The sequence below is a fragment of the Cherax quadricarinatus genome, chromosome 39, assembly GCF_038502225.1.
Source record: "Cherax quadricarinatus isolate ZL_2023a chromosome 39, ASM3850222v1, whole genome shotgun sequence".
Taxonomy (NCBI): domain Eukaryota; kingdom Metazoa; phylum Arthropoda; class Malacostraca; order Decapoda; family Parastacidae; genus Cherax; species Cherax quadricarinatus.
This window is the reverse complement of record NC_091330.1, coordinates 7,020,864-7,041,486: the sequence shown is the minus strand read 5'-3', so window position 1 is coordinate 7,041,486 and position 20,623 is coordinate 7,020,864. Positions and strand designations below refer to the sequence as shown.

General features: G+C 41.2%; 1 protein-coding gene across 8 annotated transcripts in view; it reads right to left on the bottom strand.

The window, feature by feature from the left end:
* The window catches only part of LOC128696307 (uncharacterized), a 69,220-nt gene that overhangs the window by 45,956 nt on the left and 2,641 nt on the right, over positions 1 to 20,623 (bottom strand). For 7 of the 8 annotated variants that reach the window (XM_070092326.1, XM_070092330.1, XM_070092323.1 and 4 more), the window contains exons 2-6: positions 17,232 to 17,526; positions 16,795 to 16,942; positions 5,350 to 5,466; positions 2,768 to 2,862; positions 2,360 to 2,473 (exon numbers count right to left, since the gene is read on the bottom strand). In XM_070092326.1, coding sequence (XP_069948427.1) covers positions 2,360 to 2,473; positions 2,768 to 2,862; positions 5,350 to 5,466; positions 16,795 to 16,942; positions 17,232 to 17,454 — 697 coding nt within the window. In that variant the 5' untranslated portion in view covers positions 17,455 to 17,526. Of the gene's footprint in view, positions 1 to 2,359; positions 2,474 to 2,767; positions 2,863 to 5,349; positions 5,467 to 16,794; positions 16,943 to 17,231; positions 17,527 to 20,623 lie in introns of those variants that run through there. The other variant, XM_053787488.2, reaches the window with a different exon arrangement.

The following is a 20,623-nucleotide window of genomic DNA, read 5'->3' as shown; positions in this document are numbered from 1 at the left end:
CCCTTAAGCCTTTCTTTGTTGGACATTCCCTTAGCTCTAGCACCAGCCTTGTTGCAAACCTTTGCACTTTCTCTAATTTCTTGACGTGCTTGAACAGGTGTGGGTTCCAAACTGGTGCTGCATACTCCAGTATGGGCCTGACGTACATGGTGTAGTGTCTTGAACGATTACTTACCGAGGTATCGGAACACTATTCTCAGGTTTGCCAGGAGCCCACGTGCTGCAGCAGTTATCTGGTGGTGATCTTCCGGAGACATGCTCAGTATTATACTCACCCCAAGATCTTTTTCCTTGAGTGAGGTTTGCAGTCCTTGGCCACCTAGCCTATACTCTGTCTGCGGTCTTCTTTGCCCTTCCCCGATCTTCATGACTGCATTTGGCGGGGTTAAATTCGAGGAGCCAGTTGCTGAACCACACGTCCAGCCTGTTCAGGTCTCTTTTGTAGTCCTGCCTGATCCTCATCTGATTAAATTCTCCTCATTAACTTTACATCATCTGCAAACAGGGACACTTCTGAGTCTGTGTCTGTGTCTGAGCGAGTGTGTGTGTGTGGGGTATTTTTCTTCTTTCAACAAATTGGCCGTATCCCAACAACGAAGGGTGGCCCAAAAAGAAAAACAAAAGTTTCTCCTTTTAAATTTAGTAATATATACAAGAAGGGGTTACTAACCCCTTGCTCCTGGCATTTTAGTTGCCTCTTATTACGCACATGGCTTATGGAGGAAGAATTCTGTTCCACTTCCTCATGAAGATAAGAGGAGATAAATGATAACTAGTAAGGAAATAGAAGAAAACCCAGATGGGCATGTATATCCTGTATATGCTTGTCTATGCATGTGCAGTGTGACCCAAGTGTAAGTAGAAGTAGCAAGCTGTACTTGAAATCTTGCATGTTTATAAGACAGTAAAAAAAAAGACCAGTAATTCTACCATTAAGTAAAACAATTACAGGCTAAAAAAAAAAAAAAAAAGGCTTCCGTTTTACACTCACTTGGCAGGATGGTAGTACAGTGGTCCCTCGATTATCGACGGTAATCCGTTCCTGGAAGCCGGTCGATTATCGAAATGGTCGATTTACGAATCAATTTTCCCCATAAGAAATAATGTAAATTCAATTAATCCGTTCCTGACACCCAGAAGTATTAAAACAAAAAAAATTTTTACATGAAATATTCATGTAGTACATAAACAATACAATGGGAAATGATGAATGAAACATTAACAGCATAACACTTACCTTTATTGGAGATTCTTCTTAGTGCATGGGAGACTGGAGGAGGAGGAGGAGAGAGTGGATTGTTTATAGTTTGGAAGGGGAATCCCCTTCCAGCAACACCTCAGGTACCATTTGCTTTTCTGGGGTTGCTTCTTTTCTCTGTTTCTTAATGCCACTAGGATCAGCTTGAGAGTCACTGGAGTCCTGTCTCGCAAAATAACTGTGCAGAGAGCTCTGTTTCTGGCGTCTCTTTAAAACTTCCCTAAAATGGGCCAAGACTGTCACTGTACAAGTTGCCGATATGGCTTGCAACATCCTTCTCTGGGTGATGTTTCTCCATAAATCTTTCCATCTTACCCCACATAGTAAAAATCTCCTTAATTTCTGAAGAAGGCACCTTCTTCCATCTCTCTTCCTCCTCCTCTGCAGCAAGATTCTGAGCTGCGATCTGTTGCTCTTCCTGCTGAAGCTCTTGCAGCTCCTCAGTGGTTAGCTCTTCGTTGTGGTCCTCCACCAACTCTTCCACATCCTCCAAACTCACATCCAAGCCCATGGAACTCCCCAGTGCCACAATAGAGTTCAAAACTGACATAGGCTCATCAGGGTCAGCCCCAAACTGGCTGGGAAGGAAGGCTGAGGCGGGTCGAGGCCCGCTTACCTCGTGCATACGCGTCTGGGACGACGGGTCGAGACGGGTCGATAAACGAATTTCGGTCAATTTCCGAGTCAATATTTTGTCGAAAAAACCGGTTGATTTCCGAAATGGTCGACTTTCAGGCCGATCGATTATTGAGGGACCACTGTACCTTGGTGGGTGGTTGCTATCTGCCAGCCTAGTACCTACAGTAAAATACAAAAAATCTATTTGTTGAGTAAACGAGCAAGCAAAAAAAAAAAAAATTATACAAAATAAGTGCCTCTATAGTTAAAATTTTATGAAACTATAAAATTTGCAAGTACATAAATCACATTGATATGTATATTAAAAATAGGTATTTTGTATACTGACAATAAAATTCAAGTTCAAGTACATTTTGTGCATAAAAGCATCAAAGCAACACTGATATTTAATATTGTTAAAGTGAATAAATCCTACCCTACTAAGTTATAAAGCAGGTGCTAATAAAATACATGTTATATTACCCATTTCTATACATTGTGTTTCATTTATCAATTTGTAGCCAGCACGACACTGACACTTTAGAGTTCTTCCAGCAATGTGGCAAGTGTGTTCACACTGCAAGTAATCACTGCATTCTGAAAAAATAAAGAGTGCCCAAGTGAAAATGTTAGGAAGAGCATTAGGTAATGTGTATTACAAAATCTGGATATGATTTAATAATAATATAAGGTTGTTACTTGACAGTCTAGTAAGATAGATTTGTTCAATAATTTTAAAAGCTCACTGCAACCAGGAAACATAACTCCTCAAATTCTGAGTTATAATAAAATTAAATCTTAAACATAAGGGAAGCCATATGAATTACAAAATACTGATCAGAGTAAAAGACTAAAAATTATTTTTTGGGGGAACATTTACTGAGTGCTTACTGCCTTTATATTCTGGGGCAGCAGACTCATGATACTCGCAGTGCTGGCCAAAGTAATCTTCATCACACACACACACATTCTTGCCTCTGTGATACCTGAAAAGGAAAACCTATTTCATAAATGATCATTTGCAGAAATGCTTATAATTTTCTTTTAACCTTAATGGCTCTCTCCTACCATGACAGGGTGTACCAAAAAATACAATCACATTATTCATTCAACTGTTGTTATGCCAGAAGTGTGCAGATATCACAATTAAGATTATCCTCTAGACTTCACAATCCCCATCCCTCTCTCAGAGTGCAGGTACGTACAGTACTTCTCTTCTCACCTCCAGGACTCGTATTCAGCTAACTAGTTTTCCTGAATCCCTTCATAAAAAGTTACCATGCTCAAACTTCAACAGCATATCCATTAAAAGCTATATTGTCTTCATTCACCCCTAACCTGCTCAAACAAGCCTACCAGATGCTCAAGCCCCTAAAACTTAAAACCACTTTTGTCCCCCCCCTCCTAACCATTCGTGGGTCATCCCAGGAATGGTTGGACCCAGTAATGTCATCCTATTTCTCTCCAACCTTCTCTACATGCACAAACTTTCTCAACACCATCACATCGCAACTTAATTTCTACGCTCCTATTTTTTTTCTGAACAATATTCACCTCACATTCCTCTAAACCATGACATCTCCACTGCCTCCAGTTGCCACCTCACTGCAGCATTTAAAACCCATGCCTCACACCCAAATAAAAGCGTTCGTATTATGATACATCCCCCCCCCCCCATTTTTTCTGGCCTCCATATAAACTTTTCTTTCCATGGGGCCAGGAGCTGTGACAACTCCTGCAACCACACACAAGTGACTACTCAACCCACCTTTTCCCCCTCATCAATTCTGTGGTTCATCTCATCTTTCATAAACCCATTTACTTGTATGTCCATCCCCAAATATCTAAGGACAGCCACTTCCTCCCTAGTTTCTCCATCAAATGATATTCAATCTACCATTGCTTAAGACTTTTTTGTTACCCTCAAATTTTTCATAACATCTTCAATGAAAGTGGGTGGTGCACTGAAGCATCTTTGGAGAAAAAAAAAAAAAAAACTCAGTGGAGGCAAAAAAGGAGAATGTACCAGAGTATAGTGGTGCCAACACTTATGGGTTTTATTTATTTATGTATTATTATTTGGATATGATATAAGATAAGATTTCGTTCGGATTTTTAACCCCGGAGGGTTAGCCACCCAGGATAACCCAAGTCAGTCAGTGCGTCATCGAGGACTGTCTAACTTATTTCCATTGGGGTCCTTAATCTTGTCCCCCAGGATGCGACCCACAGCAGTCGACTAACACCCAGGTACCTATTTGCTGCTAGGTGAACAGGACAACAGGTGTAAGGAAACGTGTCGAAATGTTTCCACCCGCCACATATTTGTACAAAAGAAATACAGTGGTTGAGTGTACATGCCAAAAGCCCCCTTGCATGCAGTGCATTGTAAGCAGGCTTAAAATTAACTTAAGATTAACTAAGCAACGATATATTCAGTGGTAAAAATACAGTATACAAAATACGTACAACATGAAGTACAAACGAGTATTTGAAATAAGAGGCAATGGTTTGAACACTGCAGTGAGGAAGTGGCTAGAGGCAGTGGAGATGTCATATTTGAGGGCAATGTATAGTGTGAATATTTTGTAGAAAATCTGGAGATTATAGATTAGGTGTGGCGGGTTACCATAAGTATAATTCAGAGGGCTAAGGAGGGGTTCTAGAAGTGGTTTGAATGTTTAGAGGGAATGGAGCAAAATATGATGTAGCATATATAAATCTGGGGCAGAGAGAAGAAAGGGTAGGGGTCATCCCAGAAATTTTTGGAGGGGGGTGGTAAAGGTGGTTTTAAGTGCTAGGGGAATGAGCATCTATCACGCTTGTGAGAGCAAATCTCACATCAGAGCGAGTGGAGGCAAGTGGCTTTTATGACTTGACGTGCTGTTGAAGTGTGAGCAAGGCAACATTTACAAAGGGATTCAGAAAAACTGGTTAGCCAACTTGAGTCCTGGAGGTGGAAAGTACAGTGCCTGAACTCTGAAGGAGAAGTTAGAATCTTTTATTTCAGTGAACCATCTGAACTGTGATGTCACCACACTTCTGGCAAGACAGTGACTGAATGACAGTGAATGGGTTTCCTCTTTTTGGGGTCACTACCTCTGTGGGAGACAGCCAGTATTAAAAAATCTATAACAAAGCAATAGAAGAATTAACACATTAAAAATGATGGTGTAGGAAACGTTAATGCACAGTGATTGTTTTTTTTTCAATTTATTGCAGCTATACATGCCCAGAATACTTTAGAGCAAAGCATCTTAAAAGATTTTGAAAAATAAAAACGGAATAAGAATTACGTACATTTTGCTTGAATTTATGTAATACACTGTAGTAGCTAGGTACTTAATATTATAGTACATAGTAATTATAAGTAGTACATACTCATTTATAAGTTATACAAGGCACTTCAATGTGACTTAAAAGGAAATAAATTAGGCTGAATGAATAAAAATAATGATTGAGGAGACATTTACTGGCAGTGTCCATGGTGGTTGCAGAGCGCTTTGTGCGTAGCATCAGGACAGTCACCGCCCCATTCACAAGTCTTTCCTGAAGAGTTGGCCATGCACCGACACTCGTATTGATACAGTCTGAAGAGAGGGAGGCTAATCAAGATAATTTAAAAGGAACATATATACATGGACTACTGATACATTGTACATATATAATAATGTTGCTCCTCGTCATATTTTGGTGATGTGTCAGTTTAAAATATACAATATTAACTGGGTTGCTGCCATGGAGATACTTTTATGTTATCAGATTGGAAAACCAAGTAAAACTAACTCAACCCATCATAACCTAATGTAACGAAGTAATGCCCTCCATTATTAACAGATATGTACTGCACCTCAGTCACAGAGCTGTTAGGAAGTGGAACAATCTGGAAAGTAATATAGTAGAGGCAGAATCCATACGTAGCTTTAAGAGGTATGATAAAACTCTTGAAGCAGGGAGGTAATTAAAAGTAAGCACTAAACTCACAAAGACCTTGGAACAAGGAGAGAGGACCTAGCAGCGATCAGCGAAGAGGCGAGGCTAGGAGCCATGAATCGGCCCCAGCAACCATAAATAGGCAAGTACATATTATCCTCCTCACAATTTATGCTCTCATCTCACGTTGTTGCATGATTTGCTCTGACTATATTTGCGATAAAGCCCCAAATAATTGGGGGATACAGATAAATTCACGGGTTTTCCGTGATTTAATAACACTACTTGCTTGGTGGAAAATGTGTAAAATAAGATTTTGTTCGGATTTTTAACTCGAAGGTCAGTGGAACAGTGGAATAGAAATTACCCAGGGAGAGCATTCATATACAGGGACCTAAATCAGAAGTAACTTTTTTAAACATGTCATTGGGATACCATAGGGGCACATACCATTCTTTATGAATACCATTATTGTGTACAAAATTTTCTTCGACTGAGAGTCGAAGATCAAAATGAATTTTTTATGAGAGAGCCACAAAATTTGATTAACACAAGCCTATCCGATGTTATCCTGACGCCAAATGACTTCGAACAGGCGATAAATGACATGCCCATGCACTCTGCCCCAGGGCCAGACTCATGGAACTCTGTGTTCATCAAGAACTGCAAGAAGCCCCTATCACGAGCCTTTTCCATCCTATGGAGAGGGAGCATGGACACGGGGGTCGTCCCTCAGTTACTAAAAACAACAGACATAGCCCCACTCCACAAAGGGGGCAGTAAAGCAACAGCAAAGAACTACAGACCAATAGCACTAACATCCCATATCATAATCTTTGAAAGGGTCCTAAGAAGCAAGATCACCACCCATCTAGAAACCCATCAGTTACACAACCCAGGGCAACATGGGTTTAGAACAGGTCGCTCCTGTCTGTCTCAACTACTGGATCACTACAAGGTCCTAAATGCACTAGAAGACAAAAAGAATGCAGATGTAATATATACAGACTTTGCAAAAGCCTTCGACAAGTGTGACCATGGCGTAATAGCGCACAAAATGCGCGCTAAAGGAATAACAGGAAAAGTCGGTCGATGGATCTATAATTTCCTCACTAACAGAACACAGAGAGTAGTCGTCAACAGAGTAAAGTCCGAGGCAGCTACGGTGAAAAGCTGTTCCACAAGGCACAGTACTAGCTCCCATCTTGTTCCTCATCCTCATATCCGACAGACAAGGATGTCAGCCACAGCACCGTGTCTTCCTTTGCAGATGACACCCGAATCTGCATGACAGTGTCTTCCATTGCAGACACTGCAAGGCTCCAGGCGGACATCAACCAAATCTTTCAGTGGGCTGCAGAAAACAATATGAAGTTCAACGATGAGAAATTTCAATTACTCAGATATGGTAAACATGAGGAATTTAAATCTTCATCAGAGTACAAAACAAATTCTGGCCACAAAATAGAGCGAAACACCAACGTCAAAGACCCGGGAGTGATTATGTCGGAGGATCTCACCTTCAAGGACCATAACATTGTATCAATCGCATCTGCTAGAAAAATGACAGGATGGATAATGAGAACCTTCAAAACTAGGGAGGCCAAGCCCATGATGACACTCTTCAGGTCACTTGTTCTATCTAGGCTGGAATATTGCTGCACTCTAACAGCACCTTTCAAGGCAGGTGAAATTGCCGACCTAGAAAATGTACAGAGAACTTTCACGGCGCGCATAACGGAGATAAAACACCTCAATTACTGGGAGCGCTTGAGGTTTCTAAACCTGTATTCCCTGGAACGCAGGAGGGAGAGATACATGATTATATACACCTGGAAAATCCTAGAGGGACTAGTACCGAACTTGCACACGAAAATCACTCACTACGAAAGCAAAAGACTTGGCAGACGATGCACCATCCCCCCAATGAAAAGCAGGGGTGTCACTAGCACGTTAAGAGACCATACAATAAGTGTCAGGGGCCCGAGACTGTTCAACTGCCTCCCAGCACACATAAGGGGGATTACCAACAGACCCCTGGCAGTCTTCAAGCTGGCACTGGACAAGCACCTAAAGTCAATTCCTGATCAGCCGGGCTGTGGCTCGTACGTTGGTTTGCGTGCAGCCAGCAGCAACAGCCTGGTTGATCAGGCGCTGATCCACCAGGAGGCCTGGTCACAGACCGGGCCGCGGGGGCATTGACCCCCGAAACTCTCTCCAGGTAAACTCCAGGTCAAGGGAGGTTCCTTACTGGAGTTTACCTGGAGTTTACCTGGAGAGAGTTTCGGGGGTCAACGCCCCCGCGGCCCGGTCTGTGACCAGGCCTCCTGGTGGATCAGCGCCTGATCAACCAGGCTGTTGCTGCTGGCTGCACGCAAACCAACGTACGAGTCACAGCCCGGCTGATCAGGAACTGTCTTTAGGTGCTTGTCCAGTGCCAGCTTGAAGACTGCCAGGGGTCTGTTGGTAATCCCCCTTATGTGTGCTGGGAGGCAGTTGAACAGTCTCGGGCCCCTGACACTTATTGTATGGTCTCTTAACGTGCTAGTGACACCCCTGCTTTTCATTGGGGGGATGGTGCCTCGTCTGCCAAGTCTTTTGCTTTCGTAGTGAGTGATTTTCGTGTGCAAGTTTGGTACTAGTCCCTCTAGGATTTTCCAGGTGTATATAATCATGTATCTCTCCCTCCTGCGTTCCAGGGAATACAGGTTTAGTTCCAGGGAATACAGGTTTAGTTCCAGGGAATACAGGGAATACTGCTCTTAAGGGGCTCTTTATTTAGGGAATTGTATCTGTGCTCCAGTTCCTTGAATTATGCCTGAATACCTTCCATTCCCCGCCCCCCGTACAGGCAGCGTATAATCCCTACAGGTTTAGCGCTCCCTATTATAATAATAGTTATTCTAAGTTAGTTTAACATCTTTATTATGCCCATATCCATCCTAACGAGGCCCAAACTATTCAATTCTCCACGAAGGTTTACAATAACCTATGATTATGGCACCTTGCAGGGTGCACCATACTACATATATCTATGCTAACCATATATGTACAGTATTCTCTCTAGACATGATAAAGCTTGGACTACAAGAAAAACATTATCTTCAAAGGTTATTATTATGCCATTAATGGTTTTCTCGACTAAAATTGCAGAGCATGTTGGAAAAGCTCTTTTGTTTTTAGTAAGCTTACTAAACATCTAGATTAATCATTAATATTTTGTTTGTATACACATGTCTGCCAAACTGCCAGAATTATTTGTAACCAAGCCTAAGTCTGTCGACTCTACTATATCATTCACTGTTCACATGGCAAACTGCTCCATAAACGCACTAATCTAAGTTCATGTGATCATTGCGAGTTCATCAGGAACCAGGACATAGCGAGTGATATATATTTTTGAGAGTGGATCTAGCAGCAGGTTTGGAACTTCATGGATGTCATTGCTGATTGGGTATACATGGGCAAGGCTTTCTCCATATTAGTGCCCATCCAGTTACTTTCCAGACCCAAGAAATTGATAAACCAGACTGACAACCTGCGAAGACAGATCCTATTACCCCCCATTCCTTGTGTTAGGTTGGAGGACTCAGTGCTTTAACAGGGATGTCTGCAGTTAGTTTTCTACCCAAACTAAACATCTACATATACGACAGTTAACAAAATAACTTATGTTAACAAAGCCTCTTAACACAAGAAATGGCAGCAAGAGACATTGTAGTTCTGAGTACTGGTATCCCCAGGTCATTGATTAAACTGGACGGTCTGAAGGGGATGGACATGACAAAGACATATAACATACGTATACTCAAAATGACTGGAGTGTGAGGACGGGGTGGGTATAGGCTAAAAGTAATGTATTGACAACTCACAAGGAAGATGAGTACATACTATGGTATCTATACAAAGGGGCATTCCTGTCTTATGAATTTACTTTTTTCACTAAGGTATTTGAGGAGGTAGATCATGGCAATGAATATGATAATATGTATATGGACTTCGGTAAGGCTTTTGATAGAGTTTTGAGGAAACTTACGGCACACGGAATAGGAGAAATTCTTTCCTGGGTAGAAGCATGGTTGACAAATAGGCAGCAGTGTTTGCATAAATAGGGAGAAATCAGAATGGGGCACGTGAAATATAAATTATACAAGTATAATTAAAATATAAATTATACAAGTATCTGCGTTAATACTCCACTTTTTCTTAAAGGGAAGGGGTAGAGCATAGACATTCAGGTGGTTTCTACGATGTAATGTTCTGATCTGTGTACACTTACCACAGGATTGTAGCCTCAAGAGCAATCAGAAAGGGCAGCTGCCCGCCCTAGAATTTTGAACCAATGGGCCCAATATTTAAATATTAATAAAAAAAATGCACGTTTTTTAACATGTTAACCCTATATATCTAATCCGTAAGCTACTGCAAGGGGAACTGAAGTCCCCCCTAAAATTCCATCAGCCCCCTCAGAACCTCACTCAAAAATAAAAAAAATAACAGTAATGCTGCTTCCAGATGAGTCCCTAGCCACCCCCCCCCCTCTTCTAACCTGTTTACTACCTCAGCCTCTCCAGTAAAAACTTCTGAAGCCGCCCTCCCTCCCATTATTATTATTATTATTGCTCAAGCTACGAGGTCTTTAGGAGGATAATATGGTATATTATTCGCCAGGAAAGGTTTCTCCTGATGTGGGTCTTAGTCGCGTGATGATTCATTAAAATCGACGCGCGCACGCAAATAAATGCATGCATGTGTGCGTGCGTTGGTTGACAGGCGTGGGAGTCTACAATGTTAAGTGACCAGGGTGCTGCCTCAGGTTGTAAAGAACCTGACCCGTCTTGACCTGGGCGAATACAGATAGTAAATAGGGAAAATTCACCAAATAAAGTCGATGGGAGGTAGTACGGATCACGTGAGGTAGGATAAATGGGGTGAAAAAGGTTAAGGGAGTCGGGAACAGCAAAAGGCGCAAGAGAGAAGGTAAAATGAGGGAAAGAAGGCAAAAGGAATTAGAGAAGTTAAGAGGAAGGAAGGTAAGGAAAAACACACAAAAAGAGGAAGAGAGGGAAAATTGGAACCATGTATAATTTATATAGTTTATATACTGTGTATGGCCAACCGTCCTGTCACTTACCAAAGTCTCTCTCAAGGGCGAGGTCACGCCCTTGGGACGAGCCTGAGTGACAGCCTGAAGATTCCCCAAGTCATCAGTCCCCTGAAGGGGCACTCGAATGACTGTCCTCTCAAAGCTCAACTCCTACCAGCATCCTGGACACAGCACAGAAAAGGGAGTGGAGGAAACTAGACCTCTAAAGGATAAACCAGCAAAAGTACAAGAAAAAGCAATTCTTACCCAAGGAAAAACAGATGCTAAAAACTAACAAAGTGAAAGAGGAAAGTCGGGCCTCTGCAAAACCCACATTATCTACATACACAACTGAATATCATCAGCAGTGTTGGTGTCCCTACTGTTAGAACACCTATCGAAACCAGAACATGTGCTCTGAAGTGTACTTCACAGTTGATACCATGTACTTAAGTGCGTAGCTCGTGTATTTGGGTCTAGTTGGTGATATGGGTAAAGCTTTGGGGCTAAAACTCCAAAGGCAATGAAGAAAAAGGCTGAATTTATACATTACTTCAGCCAACATCGTGAGAAATATTGAGCTGGCGAATACAACAACCCATATATTCCCAGAGTTCTCAGAACAGTAAGAAAATCAATGATTACCAGTTTGACATTAGCCTCATTTGCATGTACTAGTAGCCAATGCGAATCACACTCCTGCAATCTATTGCAACCATTCTCCCTCTCATCTCTTGGTCCAAAGTACTGTAGTACAAGTACAGCACACATTACTTGGCAAAAACAAATTTTTTTTATCCCTTATTATAACAAAGGCCTCTAACAGACTCGCATATCACCTATCACTACATTCACAAAGAAACGAGAGCCACAACAATGTATTATATCAACCTTTGAATAAACACGATATTACAATTATTAAGGATTTTACTAATACCTTCAACACATTACATAAGTAAACGGTGCCAGGCACCAACTTGCATACACCTGAACCCTCAAGAGGGAATTCCACATCCTGTGCCCGAGGCAGTAGAACCCAAGCCCGAACGTGCACCCTAGGATTCCACCAGAACCCAATCATCCATGGCCACGCAGGGAGCTGTCAACAAAGTCACTGATGCAGAACCATGAAGGACGCAGTATACCTGGAGTATACAGCTATTTAAAAGAGGGGGGCGAGGAAGAGAAACGGTCCTTCAGAATATTGATCATTAGTGCTGTACAGCATCCCATCCAAGGTGGCCAGAAAAGCCGATTGCAAAAAAAGAACTACCTTATAAAACCTTCTCAGCGCATAACCACTGGGATAACAGCATCAAAATTAATTGAAGCTGCATTTCATACAGAACGTTAACAAAATTATCACTATCATTAACAAGTCGATCCATTTAGCCAATTATGAATGATGAACTGTCAAGAATACACTCTTACTATGGTCACCGCTCTTGGATTCACAAACTCCCAACATTATATCTGTCGTAAGAATGACTGAATTCTCTTCAGATGAGCGTCTCTGAGGCATATATTCAGTTTAAAAAATATGTTATTCCAGAAGCGAATGTTTAAGAACTAAGACCTAAACATTTCAATCACAAGGAAATAATGTGAAGATCTACTATGAACCATACCAGATTGGCAGACAACCGTCAGACATGTACGAATCATTTATCATCCTCGACACAGCAAGGTCGTCCAGCTTCTGGAAGGAAGGGCTTACCTACTCTTAAAACTGGGTATGAAATTGACTTCCGCCAGCCAGATAGTTCCAGTTCCTAACTACCTTCAAACTAATAGTTCCCGCTGATCATTCACACACTGACTACCATTAATTAATGCCATCTTTTTCCCCTTGTTTATGTCTGTACTACAATGTCCTTACCTGTCGCTTTGCTTCTGACATCAGCTTAAAGAAGAGGAAGCTCAAGACTTTAAGGAAAAAATACATAATGGATAAATCGAGGGAAGGAAAGGAGGTAGGGGAGGAAAGAGGGAAAGGGAGGAACACCCACGCACTTATTTACTAATTCTCATACACTTCCACTATTGCAGATTCTATACCATATCCAGCGAAGTCAAATCAGGCGAAAGTGGAAATGCATATAAAAAAAAAAGTGGGAACCTTGTATACATGACCATATGGCGGCCACAATCAAAGAAATATTGGCCACGTAATAAATCTCAAAAACGTATAAACAGTGAAGAGGTTACCACCAACTTAGTCGAAGTCTCTCCAGGTTTTCAAAACTGCGTTACTTTTACAATTATCTTAGGTAGTAGTTTTATTACGGGGAAGTATGTTGCCTGGGTAATAACAGCAACACTGACATTTGGTAACTACAGAGTCACCCTGAGTGTTCCATCCCAAGCTTACGCATTAACCTGTCATTCATTAGCAGTCTGCTCATCCTGGCTCTGATTTACACTCCCACACTACTCTCCTCACGAAACTTTTTTTTTTTTAATAAATATGTCAGCCATTAACAGTTTTTATAATTCTGTCTAGTATTATCTCGAGTACGTCTGTAGCCACTTGTATTTATTTATTTATTTATTTATTTAGAAATTTTAGCATACAAACAGAGGTACAAAAAATACAGGTAAGAGCAGCATGCCAAAGCCACTTATATGCATAGCATTACGGGCTGGCTTAAAATTAACTTAAGATTAACTAAGCAATGATGAAATCAGTGACAAGACATTATTGTAAACAGATAACTATAAAATACAAATGAGTATTACAAAGACAGGTCCTATGGTTGCATGCATTGCTGTTCATTCAGTAGAATGGAGTATTCTGTTAGGTAGTGTATTTAAAAAAAATAAAGTTAGGTTTAACATTTGTGTCATATAATTGTGAGTAACATTTAGGATATACAATTTATATGGTTCAGTTATTCAGTATTTATTTGGTTTTGAGTAAGTGAACTTTGAGAAGAGACTTGCATTTATAAACAGGTAGTGTTTCTTTTATATTTACACGTAATGAATTCCAGATTTTAGGGCCTTTTATGTGCATTGAGTTTTTGCATAGCGTGAGATGGACACGAGGAACATCAAAGAGTGATCTGTGCCTTGTATTATGGTCATGTGTTCTGTTGAGGTTGGCAAGGAGATGTTTGAGGGGAGGGTTAATATCAGAGTTAAGTGTTCTATGTATGTAATAAGTGCAATAATAAGTATGGATGTTTTGTATGGTGAGTAGGTTGAGTGTTTTGAATATTGGTGGAGTGTGCTGCCTGTAGTGAGAATTTGTTATCATTCTAACTGCAGCCTTTTGTTGGGTAATTAGTGGTCTGAGATGGTTAGTTGTTGTTGAGCCCCATGCACAAATTCCATAGGTGAGATAGGGGTAAATAAGAGAGTGATAAAGGGCCAGGAGGGCTGACTGTGGAACATAGTACCGTATCTTCGATATTATGCCTACAGTCTTGGAAATTTTCTTAGAAATTTGTTGTATATGTGTATGAAATTTGAGTCTATTATCGAGGTGGATTCCTAAGAATTTTCCCTCTGTTAGCTTTGTGATAGGTGATCCGTTTATCGTTATGTTAAGAGGTACATCTGTAGCTCTGTTACCAAACTGAATGAAGTAGGTTTTGTCAATGTTTAGTGTAAGTTTGTTAGTCCTCATCCAGGTAGATATTTTCTGTAATTCGGTGTTTACAGTATTGGCTAGCGTGACTGGGCTCGGGTGAGAGAAGACGTATGTGGTGTCATCTGCAAAAAGTGCGAGTTTGAGTAATTGCGAAGCATTTGGTAGGTCATTTATGTATAGGAGAAAGAGAAGAGGGCCAAGGACACTTCCCTGTGGGACACCAACTGTAATTGGTTGTGCGGAAGAGCTTGCCCCATTTGCGTACACATATTGGCTTCTGTTGCTGAGGTAAGACTTGAGGTAGTTGAGGGAGTGCCCTCTAATACCATAGTGTGACAATTTTACGTGGAGCAAGTCATGGTCAACTGTATCAAAAGCTTTACGTAAGTCAATGAAGATCCCCAGTGGGACTTCTTTTTTCTCTATTGCAGTGTATATATGTTCTAGCATGTGTATAATAGCATCATTAGTATTTTTATTAGGCCTGAATCCAAATTGGCAGGGGTTGAGAATGTTATGGGAGATGAGGTAGGAGTGGATTCGTTTATGAATTAATTTTTCGAAGATTTTTGAGAGAGGATGTAAATTGGATATTGGCCTATAGTTATTCAACTCTGTTTGGTCTCCTCCTCTATGGATCGGGGTGACCCTTGCTATTTTGAGAACTGTAGGGAAGGTGGAGGATTCAATGGATTTGTTAAAGAGTGTTGCAATGATTGGTGATAGTACTTGTGACGCTTTTTTGTATATAAAGGGTGGTAAGGTATTTAAATCTCCTGCCTTGTTTTTCAGTGCGTTGATAATAAGGGAGACTTCGTATGGGTTAGTCGGAGCTAGGAACAGTGTGTTCGGGTAGTTGCCAGTGAGGTAGTCATTTGGTGGGGTATCTGAGCTTGGGATATTATTGGCAAGGTTTTGACCTATAGTGGAGAAGAAATCATTGAGTGTTTGCTGTTTCTGTTGGTGGGAGTTGGGGTTCATCTGATTTTGCTAATTTTATTTCGCTATGTCGTGATATCTTTTTTGTTCCCAGAATTTCTGATAGGGTCTTCCAGGTCTTTTTTATATCACCTCGTAAGTTGGATAATCTGTTCTCATAACACAATTTTTTTGCCCTTCTTATCAGGCTGGTTAGGATTGACGAGTAACGTTTTGTTTGGTCTCTGGTTATGTGACCCATTCTGTACTGTTTTTCATATCGGTGTTTTGTATTTATGGATTTGAGAATGCTGGGTGTTAGCCAGGGACTGTTCAGTCTCTTAGCTGTCATCTGTTTAGTTTTTTTAGGGCAGTGCTTGTTATAAAGGTATTGGGTCTTTTTTAGAAAATTATTAAAACATTCGTCAATATCTGTATAGATTTCTAGCTCAGTGTGCCAGTCAATGTTTGTTACTGCTGTTGTGAAGTTATTAATGGCTGCCTCATTGTGAAGTCTGAAGGTGACTTTAGTAGTGTCTTGGGGTATTTTACCAAGAGTTGTTATGAGGAAAGTAGGGTAGTGGTCTGTGGTATTATCTGTAATTATGCCTGATTTTAAAGGGGATATGGTGTTGGTCCAGATGTGGTCAAGTAGGGAAACACTAGTCTCTCTAACTCTTGTAGGTTTTGTTACTGTTGGTAGCAACATGCAGTTACTCATTGTGTTTGTGAATTCAGTAACGTGTGGGTCCTGGTCTTGCAGGAGATTTATATTGAAGTCACCTGAGAGTAGTAAGTGATCTTTGTTCATGCGTGCATCAGTTATCATGCTTCCTAGGTTTTGACTAAATTGGCTAATGTTTGATTGTGGAATTCTGTAGATGTTTATCACTGTGAGAGGTTTTTGTAGGTATTTGGATTTGAATTTAGCTATTATATATTCCCCATGTTCATCCCTTGTGCAAGTATTAGTGATACATTCTAGTTGGTCTAGTTGTAATACTTTATTACTTTACTACTAGGTTCAGACCTCAAAAATTCTGGGAATTTACTTCTCATCGTCCATGGTATTTTTTTTAAATAATACAAATAGTATAAACCTTGGTTAGAATCACCTGAAGACTTCCCTCTCTAAAGGAAAACAAAGAAGCAGTTATTTAAATTTATTGATGGGTAAATCCTAATTATTTTACGTAAATTTTAGCAAGCTTAGGCTTGGTGTAATATATAAAAAAAGTATGGAATACCAAACATTTGCATAACTGTTTCACTATTTTCCTGGGGAGGATGGGAGGGGCAGTTAACGGTCTCTCAGTTTTAATTTATAACACCTCTAAACCTGTTAGTAATATACATCTTAATTCGCTCAGTATAGTTAGTACTTACCCATTTTCCTTGAGGTGCAGTTCGGGAAAGCCGTTGTACTTGCAGTGTTGCAGGTAGGCATAACTAGATAGTTCTGGCACCAGTACAGACTCATTAACTCCCCGTATCTCGTAGGTGATGTTGAATATATCACGACTGGAGTACGGGTCTGTCACAACAACGAACAACAGTTATGGATGATAGTACCGGTATAAAAAACGCGGAAAAAAGAGGAATTTTAAGATATTCTTTAGCCTAATCTTAAATTTTGTTGCCTGATTTTTCTCTTCGTGGAAGTGCCTTGATACTGGTGAAGAGCTCTTATGTGTGTGGGAGAAGGGTTAATCAGGGAAGGCTGGTTCCATTTTTTTAATCAAGGGCCCTTAACCGATATCAAGGCACCATCTTCCTTGGAAGGGGCTAAACGACCCAAGCCAACAGTAACCTGTTACCCTCACCGTGAGGAAGAGTTAGGAGCTCAAAATCTGCCGGGATGGTAATGTTTACGTAGACAGGGTATGAGAAGGGGCGATCCCTCAGGTGGCGGAGCTCAAGGAGTCTAGCGGCCAGGTCGTTACTGGAGTAAGCGTAGCTGATGTCGTATTTGGTGTCGTGGCTGTAAGTCTGATAGTTGTGAGCGTCGTATCCGTGGCAATCGTCGGGCAGGTACTCCATGCACATGTTGAAGATGGTGTTCTCACTGAGGGTGCGGCTGTCGTAGTGTTCTGTGAAGCTCTCCTCACACACCCGCACCTGAGGAAACAACAAAAATCAGTACTCATATTAGGTTAGGTTTGTCAGGAAACGGTACAAGCGTTTCCTGACGCATGTCTTTTGGTCATCTGACTCAGGCCTTCCGCTGGCTTACCGATCCACCCCTTTAAACTTTTGCATGGTGTCTGCACAAGCTTTTATGTAGGAACATTGAAGTACAATGTCGCTAAACAACAACGTGGGGCACAACTGATAACCTTTCCACCATCAAGAACAGTAGCAGCTACTGTAACGGTAGCGAAAAAAATTGTAAATAATGAAAATATATATTTAAATTAAACTTTAATAATAAAATAAATTAGTGAATTAAGCATACACACACATAATATATACGTATTATATATTATTTTTATTATTTTTTTATTAACACACTGGCAGATTCCCACCAAGGCAGGGTGGCCCGAAAAAGAAAAACTTTCACCATCATTCAATCCATCACTGTCTTGCCAGAAGGGTGCTTTACACTACAGTTTTTAAACTGCAACATTAACACCCCTCCTTCAGAGTGCAGGCACTGTACTTCCCATCTCCAGGACTCACGTCCGACCTGCCGGTTTCCCTGAACCCCTTCATAAATGTTACTTTGCTCACACTCCAACAGCACGTCAAGTATTAAAAACCATTTGTCTCCATTTACTCCTATCAAACACGCTCACGCATGCCTGCTGGAAGTCCAAGTCCCTCGCACACAAAGCCTCCTTTACCCCCTCCCTCCAACCTTTCCTAGGCCGACCCCTACCCCGCCTGCCTTCCACTACAGACTGATACACTCTTGAAGTCACTCTGTTTCACTCCATTCTCTCTACATGTCCGAACCACCTCAACAACCCTTCCTCAGCCCTCTGGACAACAGTTTTGGTAATCCCGCACCTCCTCCTAACTTCCAAACTACGAATTCTCTGCATTATATTCACACCACACATTGCCCTCAGACATGACGTCTCCACTGCCTCCAGCCTTCTCCTCGCTTCATCACCCATGCTTCACACCCATATAAGAGCGTTGGTAAAACTTAACTCTCATACATTCCCCTCTTTGCCTCCAAGGACAAAGTTCTTTGTCTCCACAGACTCCTAAGTGCACCACTCACCCTTTTCCCCTCATCAGTTCTATGATTCACCTCATCCTTCATAGACCCATCCGCTGACACGTCCACTCCCAAATATCTGAATACATTCACCTCCTCCATACTCTCTCCCTCCAATCTGATATCCAATCTTTCATCACCTAATCTTTTTATCCTCATAACCTTACTCTTTCCTGTATTCACTTTTAATTTTCTTCTTTTGCACACCCTACCAAATTCATCCACCAATCTCTGCAACTTCTCTTCAGAATCTCCCAAGAGCACGGTGTCATCAGCAAAGAGCAACTGTGACAACTCCCACTTTATGTGTGATTCTTTATCTTTTAACTCCACGCCTCTTGACAAGACCCTCGCATTTACTTCTCTTATAACCCCATCTATAAATATATTAAACAACCACGGTGACATCACACATCCTTGTCTAAGGCCTACTTTTACTGGGAAATAATCTCCTTCTTTCCTACATACTCTAACTTGAGCCTCGCTATCCTCGTAAAAACTCTTCGCTGCTTTCAGTAACCTACCTCCTACACCATACACCTGCCACATTGCCCCCCTATCCACCCTGTCATACGCCTTTTCCAAATCCATAAATGCCACAAAGACCTCTTTAGCCTTATCTAAATACTGTTCACTTATGTGTTTAATTGTAAACACCTGGTCCACACACCCCCTACCTTTCCTAAAGCCTCCTTGTTCATCTGCTATCCTATTCTCCGTCTTATTCTTAATTCTTTCAATAATAACTCTACCATACACTTTAACAGGTACACTCAACAGACTTATCCCCCTATAATTTTTGCACTCTCTTTTGTCCCCTTTGCCTTTATACAAAGGAACTATGCAGTCAGTTCCTGATCAGCCGGGCTGTGGCTCGTACGTTGGTTTGCGTGCAGCCAGCAGCAACAGCCTGGTTGATCAGGCTCTGATCCACCAGGAGGCCTGGTCACAGACCGGGCCGCGGGGGCGTTGACCCCCGGAACTCTCTCCAGGTAAACTCCAGGTATACTCTCTGCCAATCCCTAGGTACCTTACCTTCTTCCATACATTTATTAAATAATTGCACCAACCACTCCAAAACTATATCCCCACCTGCTTTTGACATTTCTATCTTTATCCCATCAATCCCGGCTGCCTTACCCCTTTTCATTTTACCTACTGCCTCACGAACTTCCCCCACACTCACAACTGGCTCTTCCTCACTCCAAGATGTTATTCCTCCTTGCCCTATACACGAAATCACAGCTTCCCTATCTTCATCAACATTTAACAATTCCTCAAAATATTCCCTCCATCTTCCCAATACCTCTAACTCTCCATTTAATAACTCTCCTCTCCTATTTTTAACTGACAAATCCATTTGTTCTCTAGGCTTTCTTAACTTGTTAATCTTATTAATCTTATTAATCTTGTTAATCTTTTTCTTATTTTCAACAAAATTTGTTGATAACATCTCACCCACTCTCTCATTTGCTCTCTTTTTACATTGCTTCACCACTCTCTTAACCTCTCTCTTTTTCTCCATATACTCTTCCCTCCTTGCATCACTTCTACTTTGTAAAAACTTCTCATATGCTAACTTTTTCTCCCTTACTACTCTCTTTACATCATCATTCCACCAATCGCTCCTCTTCCCTCCTGCACCCACTTTCCTGTAACCACAAACTTCTGCTGAACACTCTAACACTACATTTTTAAGCCTACCCCATACCTCTTCGACCCCATTGCCTATGCTCTCATTAGCCCATCTATCCTCCAATAGCTGTTTATATCTTACCCTAACTGCCTCCTCTTTTAGTTTATAAACCTTCACCTCTCTTCCCTGATGCTTCTATTCTCCTTGTATCCCATCTACCTTTTACTCTCAGTGTAGCTACAACTAGAAAGTGATCTGATATATCTGTGGCCCCTCTATAAACATGTACATCCTGAAGTCTACTCAACAGTCTTTTATCTACCAATACATAATCCGACAAACTACTGTCATTT